The sequence below is a fragment of the Glandiceps talaboti genome, chromosome 20 (assembly GCF_964340395.1).
Source record: "Glandiceps talaboti chromosome 20, keGlaTala1.1, whole genome shotgun sequence".
Taxonomy (NCBI): Eukaryota; Metazoa; Hemichordata; class Enteropneusta; family Spengelidae; genus Glandiceps; species Glandiceps talaboti.
In genome coordinates this window covers 20762705-20781035 of record NC_135568.1, presented here as the reverse complement: position 1 = coordinate 20781035, position 18331 = coordinate 20762705, and the positions used below count along the sequence as shown (strand labels likewise).

The following is an 18331-nucleotide window of genomic DNA, read 5'->3' as shown; positions in this document are numbered from 1 at the left end:
CTCACAGTACTCCTTTGGGATTTACTGTAAAAAGTAATACTGTAAACATTTCTAGACCTCACAGTATTCCTTTGGGATTTACTGTAAAAAGTGATACTGTAAACATTTCTAGACCTCACAGTACTCCTTTGAGATTTACTGTAAAAAGTAATACTGTAAACATTTCTAGACCTCACAGTACTCCTTTGGGATTTACTGTAAGAAGTGATACTGTAAACATTTCTAGACCTCACAGTACTCCTTTGGGATTTACTGTAAGAAGTGATACTGTAAACATTTCTAGACCTCACAGTACTCCTTTGGGATTTACTGTAGAAAGTGATACTGTAAACATTTCTAGACCTCACAGTACTCCTTTGGGATTTACTGTAAAAAGTAATACTGTAAACATTTCTAGACCTCACAGTACTCCTTTGGGATTTACTGTAAGAAGTGATACTGTAAACATTTCTAGACCTCACAGTACTCCTTTGGGATTTACTGTAGAAAGTGATACTGTAAACATTTCTAGACCTCACAGTACTCCTTTGAGATTTACTGTAAAAAGTAATACTGTAAACATTTCTAGACCTCACAGTACTCCTTTGGGATTTACTGTAGAAAGTGATACTGTAAACATTTCTAGACCTCACAGTACTCCTTTGAGATTTACTGTAGAAAGTGATACTGTAAACATTTCTAGACCTCACAGTACTCCTTTGAGATTTACTGTAAAAAGTAATACTGTAAACATTTCTAGACCTCACAGTACTCCTTTGGGATTTACTGTAAGAAGTGATACTGTAAACATTTCTAGACCTCACAGTACTCCTTTGGGATTTACTGTAGAAAGTGATACTGTAAACATTTCTAGACCTCACAGTACTCCTTTGGGATTTACTGTAAGAAGTGATACTGTAAACATTTCTAGACCTCACAGTACTCCTTTGGGATTTACTGTAAGAAGTGATACTGTAAACATTTCTAGACCTCACAGTACTCCTTTGGGATTTACTGTAAGAAGTGATACTGTAAACATTTCTAGACCTCACAGTACTCCTTTGGGATTTACTGTAACAAGTGATACTGTAAACATTTCTAGAAGTCACAGTACTCCTTTGGGATTTACTGTAAAAAGTGATATTGTAAACATTTCTAGACCTCACAGTACTCCTTTGGGATTTACTGTAGAAAGTGATACTGTAAACATTTCTAGATCTCACAGTACTCCTTTGAGATTTACTGTAAAAAGTAATACTGTAAACATTTCTAGACCTCACAGTACTCCTTTGGGATTTACTGTAGAAAGTGATACTGTAAACATTTCTAGACCTCACAGTACTCCTTTGGGATTTACTGTAAAAAGTGATACTGTAAACATTTCTAGACCTCACAGTACTCCTTTGGGATTTACTGTAAAAAGTAATACTGTAAACATTTCTAGATCTCACAGTACTCCTTTGAGATTTACTGTAAAAAGTAATACTGTAAACATTTCTAGACCTCACAGTACTCCTTTGAGATTTACTGTAAAAAGTGATACTGTAAACATTTCTAGACCTCACAGTACTCCTTTGAGATTTACTGTAAAAAGTAATACTGTAAACATTTCTAGACCTCACAGTACTCCTTTGAGATTTACTGTAAAAAGTGATATTGTAAACATTTCTAGACCTCACAGTACTCCTTTGAGATTTACTGTAAAAAGTGATACTGTAAACATTTCTAGACCTCACAGTACTCCTTTGAGATTTACTGTAGAAAGTGATACTGTAAACATTTCTAGACCTCACAGTACTCCTTTGAGATTTACTGTAAAAAGTGATACTGTAAACATTTCTAGACCTCACAGTACTCCTTTGAGATTTACTGTAAAAAGTAATACTGTAAACATTTCTAGACCTCACAGTACTCCTTTGGGATTTACTGTAAGAAGTGATACTGTAAACATTTCTAGACCTCACAGTACTCCTTTGGGATTTACTGTAACAAGTGATACTGTAAACATTTCTAGAAGTCACAGTACTCCTTTGGGATTTACTGTAAAAAGTGATATTGTAAACATTTCTAGACCTCACAGTACTCCTTTGGGATTTACTGTAGAAAGTGATACTGTAAACATTTCTAGATCTCACAGTACTCCTTTGAGATTTACTGTAAAAAGTAATACTGTAAACATTTCTAGACCTCACAGTACTCCTTTGGGATTTACTGTAGAAAGTGATACTGTAAACATTTCTAGACCTCACAGTACTCCTTTGGGATTTACTGTAAAAAGTGATACTGTAAACATTTCTAGACCTCACAGTACTCCTTTGGGATTTACTGTAAAAAGTAATACTGTAAACATTTCTAGATCTCACAGTACTCCTTTGAGATTTACTGTAAAAAGTAATACTGTAAACATTTCTAGACCTCACAGTACTCCTTTGAGATTTACTGTAAAAAGTGATACTGTAAACATTTCTAGACCTCACAGTACTCCTTTGAGATTTACTGTAAAAAGTAATACTGTAAACATTTCTAGACCTCACAGTACTCCTTTGAGATTTACTGTAAAAAGTGATATTGTAAACATTTCTAGACCTCACAGTACTCCTTTGAGATTTACTGTAAAAAGTGATACTGTAAACATTTCTAGACCTCACAGTACTCCTTTGAGATTTACTGTAGAAAGTGATACTGTAAACATTTCTAGACCTCACAGTACTCCTTTGAGATTTACTGTAAAAAGTGATACTGTAAACATTTCTAGACCTCACAGTACTCCTTTGAGATTTACTGTAAAAAGTAATACTGTAAACATTTCTAGACCTCACAGTACTCCTTTGGGATTTACTGTAAAAAGTAATACTGTAAACATTTCTAGACCTCACAGTACTCCTTTGGGATTTACTGTAAAAAGTGATACTGTAAACATTTCTAGACCTCACAGTACTCCTTTGAGATTTACTGTAAAAAGTAATACTGTAAACATTTCTAGACCTCACAGTACTCCTTTGAGATTTACTGTAAAAAGTGATACTGTAAACATTTCTAGACCTCACAGTACTCCTTTGAGATTTACTGTAAAAAGTAATACTGTAAACATTTCTAGACCTCACAGTACTCCTTTGGGATTTACTGTAAAAAGTGATACTGTAAACATTTCTAGACCTCACAGTACTCCTTTGGGATTTACTGTAAAAAGTAATACTGTAAACATTTCTAGACCTCACAGTACTCCTTTGGGATTTACTGTAACAAGTGATACTGTAAACATTTCTAGACCTCACAGTACTCCTTTGAGATTTACTGTAAAAAGTAATACTGTAAACATTTCTAGACCTCACAGTACTCCTTTGAGATTTACTGTAAGAAGTGATACTGTAAACATATCTAGACCTCACAGTACTCCTTTGAGATTTACTGTAAAAAGTAATACTGTAAACATTTCTAGACCTCACAGTACTCCTTTGAGATTTACTGTAAGAAGTGATACTGTAAACATTTCTAGACCTCACAGTACTCCTTTGAGATTTACTGTAAAAAGTAATACTGTAAACATTTCTAGACCTCACAGTACTCCTTTGAGATTTACTGTAAGAAGTGATACTGTAAACATATCTAGACCTCACAGTACTCCTTTGAGATTTACTGTAACAAGTGATACTGTAAACATTTCTAGACCTCACAGTACTCCTTTGGGATTTACTGTAACAAGTAATACTGTAAACATTTCTAGACCTCACAGTACTCCTTTGGGATTTACTGTAAAAAGTGATACTGTAAACATTTCTAGACCTCACAGTACTCCTTTGAGATTTACTGTAAAAAGTGATACTGTAAACATTTCTAGACCTCACAGTACTCCTTTGAGATTTACTGTAAAAAGTGATACTGTAAACATTTCTAGACCTCACAGTACTCCTTTGGGATTTACTGTAAAAAGTGATACTGTAAACATTTCTAGACCTCACAGTACTCCTTTGGGATTTACTGTAAAAAGTAATACTGTAAACATATCTAGACCTCACAGTACTCCTTTGAGATTTACTGTAAAAAGTAATACTGTAAACATTTCTAGACCTCACAGTACTCCTTTGAGATTTACTGTAAAAAGTGATACTGTAAACATCGGTAACATGCAATGCATGTGTACAAAATTAAGACTGTCCTAATTGACCTTGCAGTACAGTATACATTACACATCTCATGTAACTTGTAACAGGCAACACCAACAAACTTCCATTCAAACATTCCAACATTGAAACTATTTAAATGATGAGCTATCACTTTTTTTTTTGAGTCATTTTGTATGATTTTTGTAACATTCATGCAAGAAATATTATGACACAATTGAAGCTTGTAACGAACATTGTATCACATTTAGCCCCATGCTGCCTGACACTCTGATAATGAACAAAGAACTTCTTCCAAGGTCATGGGTCTGAGCTAATATTGCAGCAAAATCTACCTGTCCAGTGGGGCTGGTCTTTCCAAAATCTTCCTGTCCAGCCTGAAGATTTTAATAGCTGCCGCGGGCCGCTGACTACTGCCGACGCTAATTTCAAGCCCTGGACAACACTGAACAACAACTTGTGTTGATGCTTTCATATCAACAAAGTTACCTACATCCAATGAATTCCATTTTCTGTTAAACAAAGTCAGTGTTTGCCGCCTTCAGAGAGTTTTATTTTTTATGGCAAGTTACAAAATTGTGGTACGAAGCCTAAATTTTGACCCCATTTAACCTAATTTGCATTGTTGTTGTTTTCTCCCCATCTCTCTCAATCCTAGGCACGCACTGACATCAAACAAAGAGTTAAATTTTCAAGGCCTTACCAAACTTTAGCAAACTAGAATTTACCATCTGTTACCAAGGTTACCAAACTTAGCAAACTAGAGTTACCCCTCTGTTACTAGCAAAGTAGAGTTTACCCCTCTGTTACCAGGGTTATCAAACTTTAGCAAACTAGAGTTTACCCCTCTGTCACTAAGGTTACCAAACTTTAGCAAACCAGAGTTTACCCCTCTGTTACTAAGGTTACCAAACTTTAGCAAACTGGAGTTTACCCCTCTGTCACTTAGGTTACCAAACTTTAGCAAACTAGGGTTTACCCCTCTGTTACTAAGGCTACCAAACTAGTTCTCAAAGTGACTTACCCCACAATCTATTAAATTTTATAAATATGTATTTGGAGTCTAAAATAATTCATTTTACATTCCAGACATGTCAACCAAATCAAGACACTTTCCAAGAATTACTCAACAAACATCCAATGGTATTCCACCCATGCAGATCAGCAAAGTCAATATTTAGTCATTGGTTACTCATGAAACAATATCACCTGTTACCTGACCAATCAGGTAAGTCAATATTTAGTAACCAGTTATTCATGAAACAGTATCACCTTTTAACCGACCAATCAGGTAAGGTAATGTTTAGTCATTAGTTAGTCCCCGCCGGACGAAGTATTAGTCCCCGCCGGACGAAGTCCGGGACGGGGACTTATGGATTGGGTTCCGTCCATCCGTTCGTCCATCCGTCCGCCCGCCCGCAGCCGTTTCTTGGAGATGCCTGGACCGATTTTTTTCAAACTTGATAACATACAATGGCATACATATGCACGTCAATTTGTTTCATGATACAATCCAATATGGCCGCCTAGCAGCCATTTTGTTTGCAAATTTTCCCTGTCTAAAGCCATAACTCAGACATGCTTGAACAGATCTCATTCAAAGTTGGTATTAGGACAGTTTTCTATGACATACATGTGCATATTCATTGTTGTTGTGATATGATCCAATATGGCCATCTAGCAGCCATTTTGTTTGTGAATTTTCCATGTCCAAAGCCATAACTCAGACATGCTTGAACATATCTCATTCAAAGTTGGTATTAGGACAGTGTTCTATGACATACATGTGCATATTCATTTTCATCGTGATACAATCCCCCATACCCAACCCATCCTTTATTGTTGTAGGCATGTTCCATGTCCAACAAGCAGACACAACATATCTAAGGCTGTTTGATTTAGGTTCACAAGTGTTGTTGCGTGATAAGAGTAGTGATAATTCCTTAAAACCCAATCATAGCGGGGACTATGTTATTCTCAATGGCTTGTTACTCTTGAAGCATGCAATATCACCTGTTGCCTGACCTATCAGGTAAGTTAATATTTAGCCATTAGTTACTCACATAAAACAGTATCACCTGTTATCCGACCAATCAGGTAGGTTAATATTTAGCCATTAGTTACTCACATAAAACAGTATCACCTGTTATCTGACCAATCAGGTAGGTTAATACTTAGCCATTAGTTACTCGCATAAAACAGTATCACCTGTTATCCAACCAATCAAGTTAGTTAATATTTAGTCATTAGTTATGCATGAAACAGTATCACCTGTGACCTAACCAATCAGGTAAATGGAATAGCTGTGGCTGTAAAAGCTGTCTTAACTATTAAAATGAAAATATTTAATTTATGTTCCAAGCATGCATCACTGTTATAAGTGTAATATTTAGATATTATGACAACTTTCAAGGGCGAAGTCATGGCATACAATTCAGAAACAATGTTTGACATCTCATCTAGTACTAGATATCATAACTTACTATCTTAGGGGTCCAATATGCAAATATTGAAAATTAGGGGGTCCAGTGTGCTATTATTGCACGTCAGCGCACGCCTACGTAAATCCGAAAATTCATGAATACAAACAAATATGTAAATGAGGTCAAATGGGGTCATATGTCGTCACATATCTGTTCGTCTCAGCATCTGCCGAGTCCTCGTGCGTGACATTGTCGAGTGGTAAAATCTAGAGGCTAGGACGTGTTGTCTACTGATTTATTTAGGGGTGTCTGTGGGTAAATGGAGGAAGATGGCAAAAGACGTTCAGAAAACAACGGGAATACGCGAAATTATAACTTGCCGAGTGACACAGAACAAGAAGGTCGCAATGGATTGGTACGCATTCGAAGTCAGTTCATCCGATAGCTTCGCTGCACTATACAAAGGGCTGGTTCTCGCTAGTCACAACAAACATGGTCCATTCAAAACAAAAATTGCAAAAAATGGCAGAACGTCTTGTTTCCTGTTACATTCGGAAAAAAGTGGTGAAAGTGAGAAGATAGGGGTGAGTCCGGGGTTGACTATTGCAAAAACGTGTGATCGGTTCCAAAAGTATTACATTCTTTTCGATGTTCAATTGAAGGAAGACAATAATAACAACACTGATGATGTACAACCTCAGAATGCCTTTTCCGTAACCCCGGGTTCCGTAATGATTGAAGCTCATTGCCCCAGCAGAAAGGGACGGGTACTTGATGCAGCAAACTTCAACTTCAGACTGAGTGGTGAAACAGTTAGAGCTGTGGTGTCCTGCATAGATTGCAAAAAGCCCAGGTAAGGCATACATTAGTACGTAGTACATTTGATATTATCCACTGTACATTAGATATTTCTTTTCCCATTTGTAGTCTCCTCCAAACTATACAATGTAGTAAATACTGTGCAGTGTGAATGAAGGGAAGAGAAAGGACAGAACCTAGTACACTGGGGACATTTACAGTCTTGTTATGTGTATTTTCTATGCTATGTATATGTAGTATATGTTATACCAGTATATGTCAAAAATAATACAAATATGAATTTCTCTGTTTTCTATTTCTCTTTGATAGGTGTATTTATTCTGCAAAGAGGCTTGATTCACAGCAAAAACAACAACTTCAGGCACTCCTAGATGTGTGTCTTTATACCTGTGGTGGGTTACTAGTACAATCAGGTCATCCTCTGTATGGAACATGTGTAGTGAGCCAGAATCAGAGTTGTTGCAGTGAAATCTCAACACATTACTACTCATCCAAACTCAGTCTACCAGATGTCTGTTACAGCTGTGGTGATGAAGACGTTTTCCCTGTGACTGAGGAAATGAAAGCTACATACCAGACAGTCCATCCAGTGTGTGTCACTTGTAAGGCCAACTCTGTGAAAGAGTGTACGAAATAAAGCCAAAAAGAGAAAGTTTGCCCAGTTCTGACTGTTTGTGGTTGTCACACCCATTCTCCATTCATGTGTTTGATACACGGAGTTCACAAACTTGATCATTTTGCAAGAAAACTTGTTTTGACTATGCATTTGAAGTACCTCGCATGTTGTGCAGTATAAATATGCACATTAAACCAGTATTGTTCATTGCTAGTTTATTCCAACTGTTCAATTTTTTTGCCATGAAATTTTTGACTGTTGTCATGACACTGTACCATGCATGTTGTGTAGTACAGATGAACTTCATCAAAATGACATTTTAACTTTCAAGGTGTTTGACAGAAGGCCAGTATATCTGGTCCAAACTGGTTCAATAAAATGTTGTTCAACTTATATGCTTGAGTATATTATTTCATTGAAATTGTCTGTTGTACACACAACCTTTGTACGTACATGACACTGTAAACATCTGATGTATGAAATCTGCTTAAATGCGAAAGATAAGGGCTTTCTATTATGGATATTTGCTTTCAATTTTCTTATATTATCTCATTTGCATATTTTGGAATATATAATTAGTTTGTTTTGTAAACCCCCCCCCCCCCCCCCCCCCTCCTAGGTTTTAGGGTCTTGGGGTGACGTCAAACATAATTTTGAATTTGCGCAGCCTTATAAGATGGTACAATGTATGCCTAGCAACTGAGACAATAGTCATAGCAACAATAAAAAACCAATACCCTTAAATTTGCTAAGATAACTATAGACACTGGTGGAAACGTAACCATGGCTCCACATTGTGTACTTACACCCATCAAGTTCACAGGATGGCATGATTAGCCCATCTCATCCTTGCTAGACTAGATGAGGATAAGGTACAAACTGTGTCACCCCTTGCCAGACTGGGTGATGATAAAAGTGCACACATTCAGATGGCGACACACACAACATGCACAGACATACCTTATAGTTTAGTTCATATGAAGACCTGTGTAAAATTCATTTTTAGCATAACAGAACTTCTTAGCTTCATTAGTGCTACAGGCGTGGCAAACTGTCTGTCTGTCAGTGTGGATGTGTGTAAACAACTTAAAGTCATAAACCGCTGGACCGATTGCCATGACATTTGGTGGGTATATTACATTTGTTGTCTAGTTGGGAAATTGTTCAAATCAAAATGATCTTAACAGCAGTGTGATTTTGGTCAAAAGATGTGATTTTTGGTCAAAAAACCTAAACTCAAAACCTACTGAGTAGATTGGGCTGAAATTTGATGGGAACATTCTTTTTAGGGATTTTTGGATTAAGAATTGTTCATGACATGATGATACCATCAGTGATATGGAAATTAGGGCTAAAATGTGTCTTTTTGGTCAAAAATATATAATCCCAAACTACTGAGCAGATTGGGCAGGATGCATCTAGGGATGTGTAGATGAAGCTGTAATCACAATGTGATAATCCTATCGACAATGTACAAATTAGGTCTAAAAATCTCAATATCGATAAATCGTATATCTATTGAAAACTGCATGGTGAATGGGGTTGAAACTTGGTGGAGATGTTTCTGGTGTTATTCTGCAGTTATTGTTAAAAATTTTTGACACAATTGGTCTTAGCAACCATGACCATGCCCTTAGAAACAGTGAAATAATGATGCATATTACAAAGATAACAGCAGGGATGCGTAGGTAAGTGAATAAATATTCAAAGAATGTATGCAAATATGCCTAGCAACAGGACCACGCCCATAGCCATGGCTAAATGATGGTTTCTATTGAAAGATAAAAACTGGAAAGGGTAGGCAAAATAATTTTTTTTTGAATACTCACTCCAACTATTTTTCACCTTTTTAGTCCCCGCCAGATGAAATCTGGGACGGGACTGATGGATTGGGTTACGTCCATCCATCCCTCCATCCGGAGCTGTTTCTTGGAGATGCCTGGACCAATTTTTTTCAAACTTGGTACAGGGGCAACATACTAAGGCATACATATGCATGTCAATTTGTTTTATGATACGTTCCAATATGGCCGCCTAGCAGCCATTTTGTTTGCAAATTTTCCATGTCCAAAGCCATAACTCAGACATGCTTGAACAGATCTCATTCAAAATTGCTAGTAGGACAGTGTTATATGACATACATGTGCATATTCATTGTTGTCATGATACGATCCAATATGGCTGCCTGGCAGCCATTTTGTTTGCGAATTTTCCATGTCCAAAGCCATAACTCAGACATGCTTGAACAGATCTCATTTAAAGTTGGTATTAGCACAGTGTTCTATGACATACATGTGCATATCCATTTTTATCGTGATACAATCCGATATGGCTGCCTGGCAGCCATTTTGTTGGCGCAGTTTTCATGTCCAAAGCTATAACTCAGACATGCTTGAACAGAGTAGTGATATCAAAAACAACCATATGAGGACAAACAACATTAACCAGGTTTGAAAATGACAACATAAACTGCCAGTTCCATAAAACCCAATCATAGCGGGGACTATGTCATTTTCAATGACTTGTTTCATTTTGATAAGGGAATACGGCGTATGCCGGTTATCGAACTTCCGGTTGTTTCGCAGGAAAGTATCGCGAGAGGGCGCACCATATCTGACAAAGTGAGGGCCAGAATTTTCGTCATGGCATCTAATAGTATGGCGATGTATGAAGCTGTCAACAAAATGGGTGTAAAAGAACTCCGTGCATTCATAAAAGAGTGGAAAATTACTACTTCTAAATCTACTAGATATCGCCAGAAATGCTGTCAACCTTGGTCTTGAAACACTAGAAAATGATAATTTTCTGAGAGAACGGAAGAGGAGACGAATAGTGGCTGTCAAGCATCAAACGATAGAACTAATCGACAGCGGAAACATTGAAAGTTGGACGGAGGACCTTCGAAATATACCCGATGTAGACATGATAAACATATTTCTTTACCTTACTGGTGTCTGTTGCTTGACAAAAGAACGATTAGAAAATTACAAATCTGACAACAGCTTCCAATCTGATTAAAATCCGATGTAGATGTTGGCTGATCGTTCATTGCTATTACCTTCGTTATTTTGCCTGAATTGACCTTCTTGGTACATGTTTACATTTTTTAGCTTGCCTGATCGCCTCCTCTACGATCAGGCTAAAAAATGTAAACATGTACCAAGAAAAATAATATCAGGCAAAATAACGAAGGTAAAATAGCAATGAACGATTAGCCGACATCTACATCGGATTTTAATCAGATCGAACAGCTTCCAGCTACAGTCATTGCAATATTGAGAGTTCGGTCGACAATTACCAAGCCACATGTTTATATTGTAACTGATGTCGCCGCATACTTAGGCCTTTCTTGTTTATTAGAACAGTGGTGTAGCACCACGGGTGAAATCATAAAACTTTGTCCGGAAAAAAACATTTCATGTACTGGTTATAAGTTGGCATAAACATATTTGTATTGATATACTCATCTTTACTATCACACTTTGGTTAGCTTGCTATTCTTCATTCAGGACCATCAGTGTATAAAAAACCCCATTGAAGTCGGCAACGAATCATAAATATTGTTATTGTGATTGATGTACCACACCGCCCACCCCTTCAATGAATCGGCCTTCCATGTAACGTTTACGTGGTTCACTCATCATACCATGTCTTATACCGATCTGATTAAAATCCGATGTAGATGTCGGCTAATCGTTCATTGCTATTTTACCTTCGTTATTTTGCCTGAATTGACCTTCGTGGTACATGTTTACGTTTTTATCCTGATCGGTAGAGAGGTGATCAAACATGTACCACGAAGGTCAATTCAGGCACAATAACGAAAGTAAAATAGCAATGAATGATTAGCCGACATCTACATCGGATTTTAATCAGATTGGTTTTATACATGCTGCAATAAATGTAGCGTATATTGTGATTTTGAGGGTTCTTTCCTCTGTTTTTGTACCTTTTTCCGTTCCGATGTTTGACTGGAAGCAATCGCTACAATTTCTCCAACGGTAACGCAAATGGACGAGGTCACACTGAAAACGTGAGTGAGATGTCAGTGTACTACCCGTTTCAAAATGTTGCTACTTTTGGGTTTTCCTCACGGTCGAATTGCAGAGCCAAACTTACGCGAAATATTAGGAGAACAAGAGGTTAATTTGCTATTTCGTTATTTGATGGGCGATAATGCAATATTATAGTAAAGTTACGGGGAATGACAGAAAATCTTTAGTCAGTGGTTACGATGACTATAGAGACTCTATGCTTTGCAACAATGCTCTACAAATTCTGGCCCTCACTTCCGGTTCTAAAACAGCGCCCCTAGTGGCCAAACAATCATATCTTTTATCTTTTCGGGGCTTCTTCGATAACCGGAATACGGCGTATTAGAATATATCATTCCTTCATTTCAATGACATTTTACTGAGTGTCACCTAAGTAGTGTTGGTTGACAACACAGCGGTATGTATTTACATGTAAATGATCTTTGATCTTTGGGGTAGACTAGTCAAAGTTTGATACTAGATTCACAAAAAGTGCAATATCTCACTTTCATTCAGTGATGAGCATAGCGTATCACATGGGATTCACAAAATAAATGGACAAAAGTGACAAAAAGTAATATATTATAACTAACGTTATTGTCACCTACAATTTACATTGACAACTGTATACATGCAATAAAAAAAATACAAAGTCCTGTTATTCAGTTTTTGTGTTGAGGTAACAGTGAGACTGACTGGCAGCTGTTTTCCACTCTCATCAAGACATTGAATAGTTGTGTCAACATAGGATACTGATAACAGTCTTCACTTTATGTAACCAAACCTTAAACAATATAATGGATGGTCCATGTTGCGGTACAAGACAGCAAGGCATAGTCAGAAAACAAACATTAAACTTGCGTGATGGACATTTAAACACAGGTATACCATTATATATAATGTGTACTAGCCATGACTACATTTTGCAGTGAAATTTACGAAAAAATCCTTATCAAGTAGTGTCAATCTTTGTGGTTGACCACCATCTTCCCCACTCCATTCATTGCCAGAGGAACTATCGTTACTGCTAGCGTCCGATTCAAATGAATATGACTGAATCACACCATCACATGTTAAAGCTGGAGTGTATTGCTCTATGCTTGAGGCATCTGACCAATATATTCAACGTCGTGTTCTGGCCATAATTGCTTTACATGTAAAGATACACTGAAGAAGACGATTGTGTTCCTCAAGTGATGTCACGATGTCCAAAATCTGGTTGATCTATATGCAAATGAGAAGTATTTCTTGAGGTGCTCTGTGGCGGGGCCTAGAGTGGCTCATTTTTCATGCAATTTCTCATGTCAGAGTCATTTTACACTATGACAAAACTCAATTTCCTTTATTTTTATGGCAAAATAATCGTAATAACAAAAAAAATTATCACCCTTTTGCATGTACACTTATATTAGCTCCAGTAGAGGACTGCTAATCCTGTACATGTCAAACTCTGAGTCAACATTTTGAGGGATAGCCATGCATTCAAATATAAATACTTATACCTAGCCACATGGACACACCCAAAACAACAACCTAGCAACTGTAGTGCAAAGATAACAACAGCAAAATGGGTATTAACTAACTGTTAACACATCAGACTAGTCTGAACAGGATTTTTGTATTTTATGTGTAGACAATACAGATTTATGAACTTCATTTTATTTAATTTTAATACATGTACTAATCAACTTGTCAAGACAGAATGATGTCAATAAAACATGATCAAATATTGGCCATACCGTACAGTTATACTACAATACCTATCCACCTTGTAAACTTGAGTACTTTATTTATTTTCAGTGCAACCAATGCCAAGAGGTGACCATGTCCTCAACTTTTCAGATACAGAAGAAATGATAGATGACAGTCAGTTACAGTAAGTTGTAATATTGTTAATAATAATAATAATGTTACTTTTTATGTAGTGCTTTCCCACACTGGCATGGACCTATAGCTGCACAACTGCCCTTTATTTTTCCTCAATTCCCTGGAGAGCGCACAGTCCATTGCAGTCTCTCAAGCATAAAACATTCACATTGCATCCTCTAATCCAAACAAGGTCAACGATTAATGTACAACTTTTTAGCACAGCTGAACTTTAAGGTTCAGTAGTGCTATAGGTATGGTGTGGTGTCTGTCTGGCTGTCTGTCTGTCTTTGTGCATGTGTGTGCATAAGTGTGTATGTGTGTGTGTGTTTGTATGTGGATGATTTAAACTCGAAAGCCGCCAGACTGATTGACTTCGTATTTGATAGGGACAGTACTTGTGGTCTAGTTGCAATTTGATCATTTTGACAAAATGATCACATCACGGGTAAGTGATTTGGGTCACAAAATGTAAATTCAAAAACTACTGGGCTGAGTGGTCTGAAATTTGGTGGGAACGTTCTTAAGGGTGCTAGTGTTGCAAACAATGCAAAGTGTTGAAGAGTCGGCTTCATATCATTGAGGTCCTCATACATCTACAATCACACAAAAGTCAACTTACAAATAACATACAAAATACACACATTGTGACATTACATGTATATCGCCAGATAAATAAAGTAACTGTTAGGCAGATAAATAATAATTAAATAATAGTATATAATGATAATAAAAATTATAATAATTGGGTTTATTTGAATATTAACCACCCTACCTCGGGTAGTTTTGTATGCTGAGTTCAAAAAAGGGGGTCATTTTATGAACATCTGTTGCCATGGTAACCAAAATCACCATAATATGTTAATCATTTTTCCAAAATGTGACATAAAGCATTGAAAAAAAAGATAATACAGTGAAAAAATATCCTTGTATTAGACATGTATGAGTTAGTGCTACCTGGTGTAACATAAATTGTATAAAATTGGATGGCTGTTTCCATGGAAACATAAGTTAGACGTGAAAATTATGTTTTCATTACATACACATACATCTCACAAATAACATTATAAATCTGATAAATATCTTTTTATTTGCACATTGACCCCACTACCAAGGGTAGTTTGTCATGCTGAATTAAAAAAAAATGGTCATTTAATGAACATCAGTTGCCATGGTAACCAAAATAACCATATTATGTGATTTTTTGAAAAATTAGACATAAAACACTTTAAAAATTTCAAATTTAGGAAAAAACATCATTGCTGTTTGAATGTATGGGTTGGTGATATATGTTATAACAAGGTTTCATGAGTTTTGAAATTATCTGTATCAAACCTATGCAATTCTGGCTAAAACTCTAAAATCACCAGAATAAATTGTAAATACCTAAACAGCAGTCCTTGACAATACCATTTACACAGCTTGGTTCAGTCTTTTATCACAAAATCTTCAAAGTAAGTGTACACACACATTTGAGTACAAGTTGACATGATCGTTGACTCCATACTGTATATTATTGTTTGTACTTGGATTTTATCCAACAAAATATCGTCTGCTTTTAGATTCTCCAACTCAACTAACAACGTGATGTGCGTATGCATATGTACATATTTCCGGGTCCCAGTGACACATGCCAAATTCAAACGATAAGGACACAATATAGTTGGGATCGATCACAGTATCACTACATCGATTGTTACAGGAATATCAATATTATTATCCAGAATTTCTCAGTCTTGAAGCTTGTTGACAAGTGCGGTGTTATAAAGATGGCGACTGTTATATTTTGCGCGTGCAAGTCGACTGACGTCACTAGAATGTATTACAATGTAGCTATAGTTATCACGCGAATCACACATGTCATGCACTGCATTTATGTGTGTATGCAATGGTACACGTGTGCCATACACATATGATATACACAAGCAAGATATAGGCAGTAAAAGCAACCAGGACACTACTTTATTGTTTACATGACTTTGCAGAACGACTAGGAATAATCAGTAATTTACAAGTTGCTAAAATTTACACGAAGTTGACTTAAAAACAGAAATGGGCATTGCAAATATTTTGTAATGCATGCGTAGTCCGGATTGTTTGTCTTGCCATTGTTGCGTCTACCTGGAAAATTACATACATCTCGGCGAACACACGTTCATATGGACAAAGCACAGTGCAGTTCATATGCCACGCTCCCATGTCAAAAATCAAAACAAAATAAATAAATAAAACAAAAATTTGCACTGTAAGACATGCCTAGCCATAGTTCTCTTCATCATGTTCAAATTTTATTTTATTTTGGGAGACAGGAATGTCGATATTATTATTTTATTTTACGAGACAAAAATAGTCGTAGACGATATATACGGCACCATGACACACTGTGTAAGCACGGGTAGTTTTTTGAAAGATGACAAAACTGCTGCTGTGTGGATGGTAATGAACCCAATTAATAGAAAATGAAATAATCAAAAAAAAAGGGAGTACATAGTTATCAACAGAGATAGTACATCCGACAACATTTCCGATGACTTTGCTATTTGTGAGGCTAGCTAGCCACTTCGCTGTAACACTGTGAGTATTAATCTTAGTATATTGTTATTTGTACTGCGACGACACATGATACTGACGTGGCCATTGAAAACCAGACTGCTGTATTTTTCTCAAAAGAAACAAATCAAAGAGATACAGCAACTTTGAAAACCATATATTTTGGAGTACATACATGTACACATAAAAAAGGACACTTCCGAGACAACCCATCCATGAGCAGTGAACTCGCCCACGTTATTGTACATTGCCTCATGTGTTGTCTTCTCGTGAAGCCCTTTCTCATCCGATTTCTGTAAGTTCGCGAGTACGAAAATATCAGATTACTTTCGATTAGAATACAATAATCGGGAATTAGAATGTTCCATTTGGTTCATTTCAGTGACATTTTATATTTAGAAAGTATGATGTAGGTAGAAGACACGAGACAGGGTGTGTCTACATGTACATATGGCCCTAAATTCATATGCTACGACAAGGTTCGACGTATAAACTTCATCCTTCTATTTTTTTATCGTCATTATAAACTCTTTCACTTTTTTATTTTCCTGACATGCAATTTTGAAATTACTTTTATTATATTTTAGGGCGGCCATTTTTATTTTTCTGTTTCTCATCTCCCGACCAACCCTAATTTCCATCTCCGATATCAGAAAAAAAACCTGTTTTAATTTCTGACCAACTCCTGAGTTCAACACAGCAAGATTAGATTGTAAGGTTTGAACGCACATCAAACGTTCCACATGGCGTCTTAGACCAGTGTTCCATTGTAAGACAGATTATCTAAAATTGGAGAGTGGCTTCCATGGAAACATAAAATATGCTTACATTACAAATGCCATGTTTTAGTAAAGAAATACATCTGACATACACCTAGTACAAACGTAGTCCTGCTTGCATGCGGAGTAATCCGGGACTCGATTCTGACAATTGTCCCTCCTACCTCAGAGTCAAGTCAGTAATATAGACTTGTGCACCGTCATGTAAGCAGGACTAGTACAAACGAACCCCATCTTGACATATTCTTGTCCTTTTCAGTTGCGCTGACATTTACAACCATGTACGTTAACGAAGTCATCAGCTCTACATACCTTTTGCTATGAACAAAGTTCAACTTTCCTTTCTTAGCAGTGTAAATCATATATACATAAATTATATATATGCACATGTAGTACATAAACTTCAGTTGAATATATGACATGATCGTGATAGATAAGCGATGTAACATTCGATTACGTAGGTCTTTGAGTAATAAGGTCCGGTTTGACACAACATTGACAGTCATGTACCAAAATATCCATCCAAAGTTGCGTTCAAGGAAACCGTTAGTTGCGTTATGATTGAACACAGTGCCGCTTTATATAGTTGAGGATGAGTAGCCTTCCATGCCTTCCATTTTTAAGGGAATATTGATAAATTATCCATGATTTCACAGTTGTGTCACCATCAAGGTCGTGACCTTTTATTTGCGTTGTTTTAGTACACACACGCTGTGCAGCTGCAGATGCACACGTAAACACCTTGTGAATGTGATACAATGTTACACAGTGTAACAATATCATCATGCCTGGAATCACGTGCACTCCACATGTATGCCATACATTTCATAATTTCCGGTACGTTTTTTGCATTCAGATTAATATATTATTACATGTTATCGGCTATTCATGAAAGTACAATTTGTAATAAATGAAACAATATTCTTACAACGTTTTACAGTAGCAGAAGACACAGGTCAAGTCAACTTTATGGCATGCTAGCACAATGACATCGCATTTTCGATTGTGATCAAATCAAATCAAAACAATACGATTTTAGAAGAGATTCAAATGACTTAAAATCTCAAAATTGTATCGCAAGTAACGCAAAGATGAAAAAAATTAAATCAAGCGATTGTAGGCTGAGTGTGAATTTGACATTTAC

The 18331-nt window shown here is 36.5% G+C and overlaps 1 protein-coding gene across 2 annotated transcripts in view; it reads left to right on the top strand.

The window, feature by feature from the left end:
- The window catches only part of LOC144450437 (microspherule protein 1-like), a 97178-nt gene that overhangs the window by 48025 nt on the left and 30822 nt on the right, over nt 1–18331 (top strand). For both annotated transcript variants that reach the window (XM_078141038.1, XM_078141037.1), the window contains 2 exons: nt 5190–5328; nt 13793–13868. In XM_078141038.1, coding sequence (XP_077997164.1) covers nt 5190–5328; nt 13793–13868 — 215 coding nt within the window. The remainder of the gene's footprint in view (nt 1–5189; nt 5329–13792; nt 13869–18331) is intronic.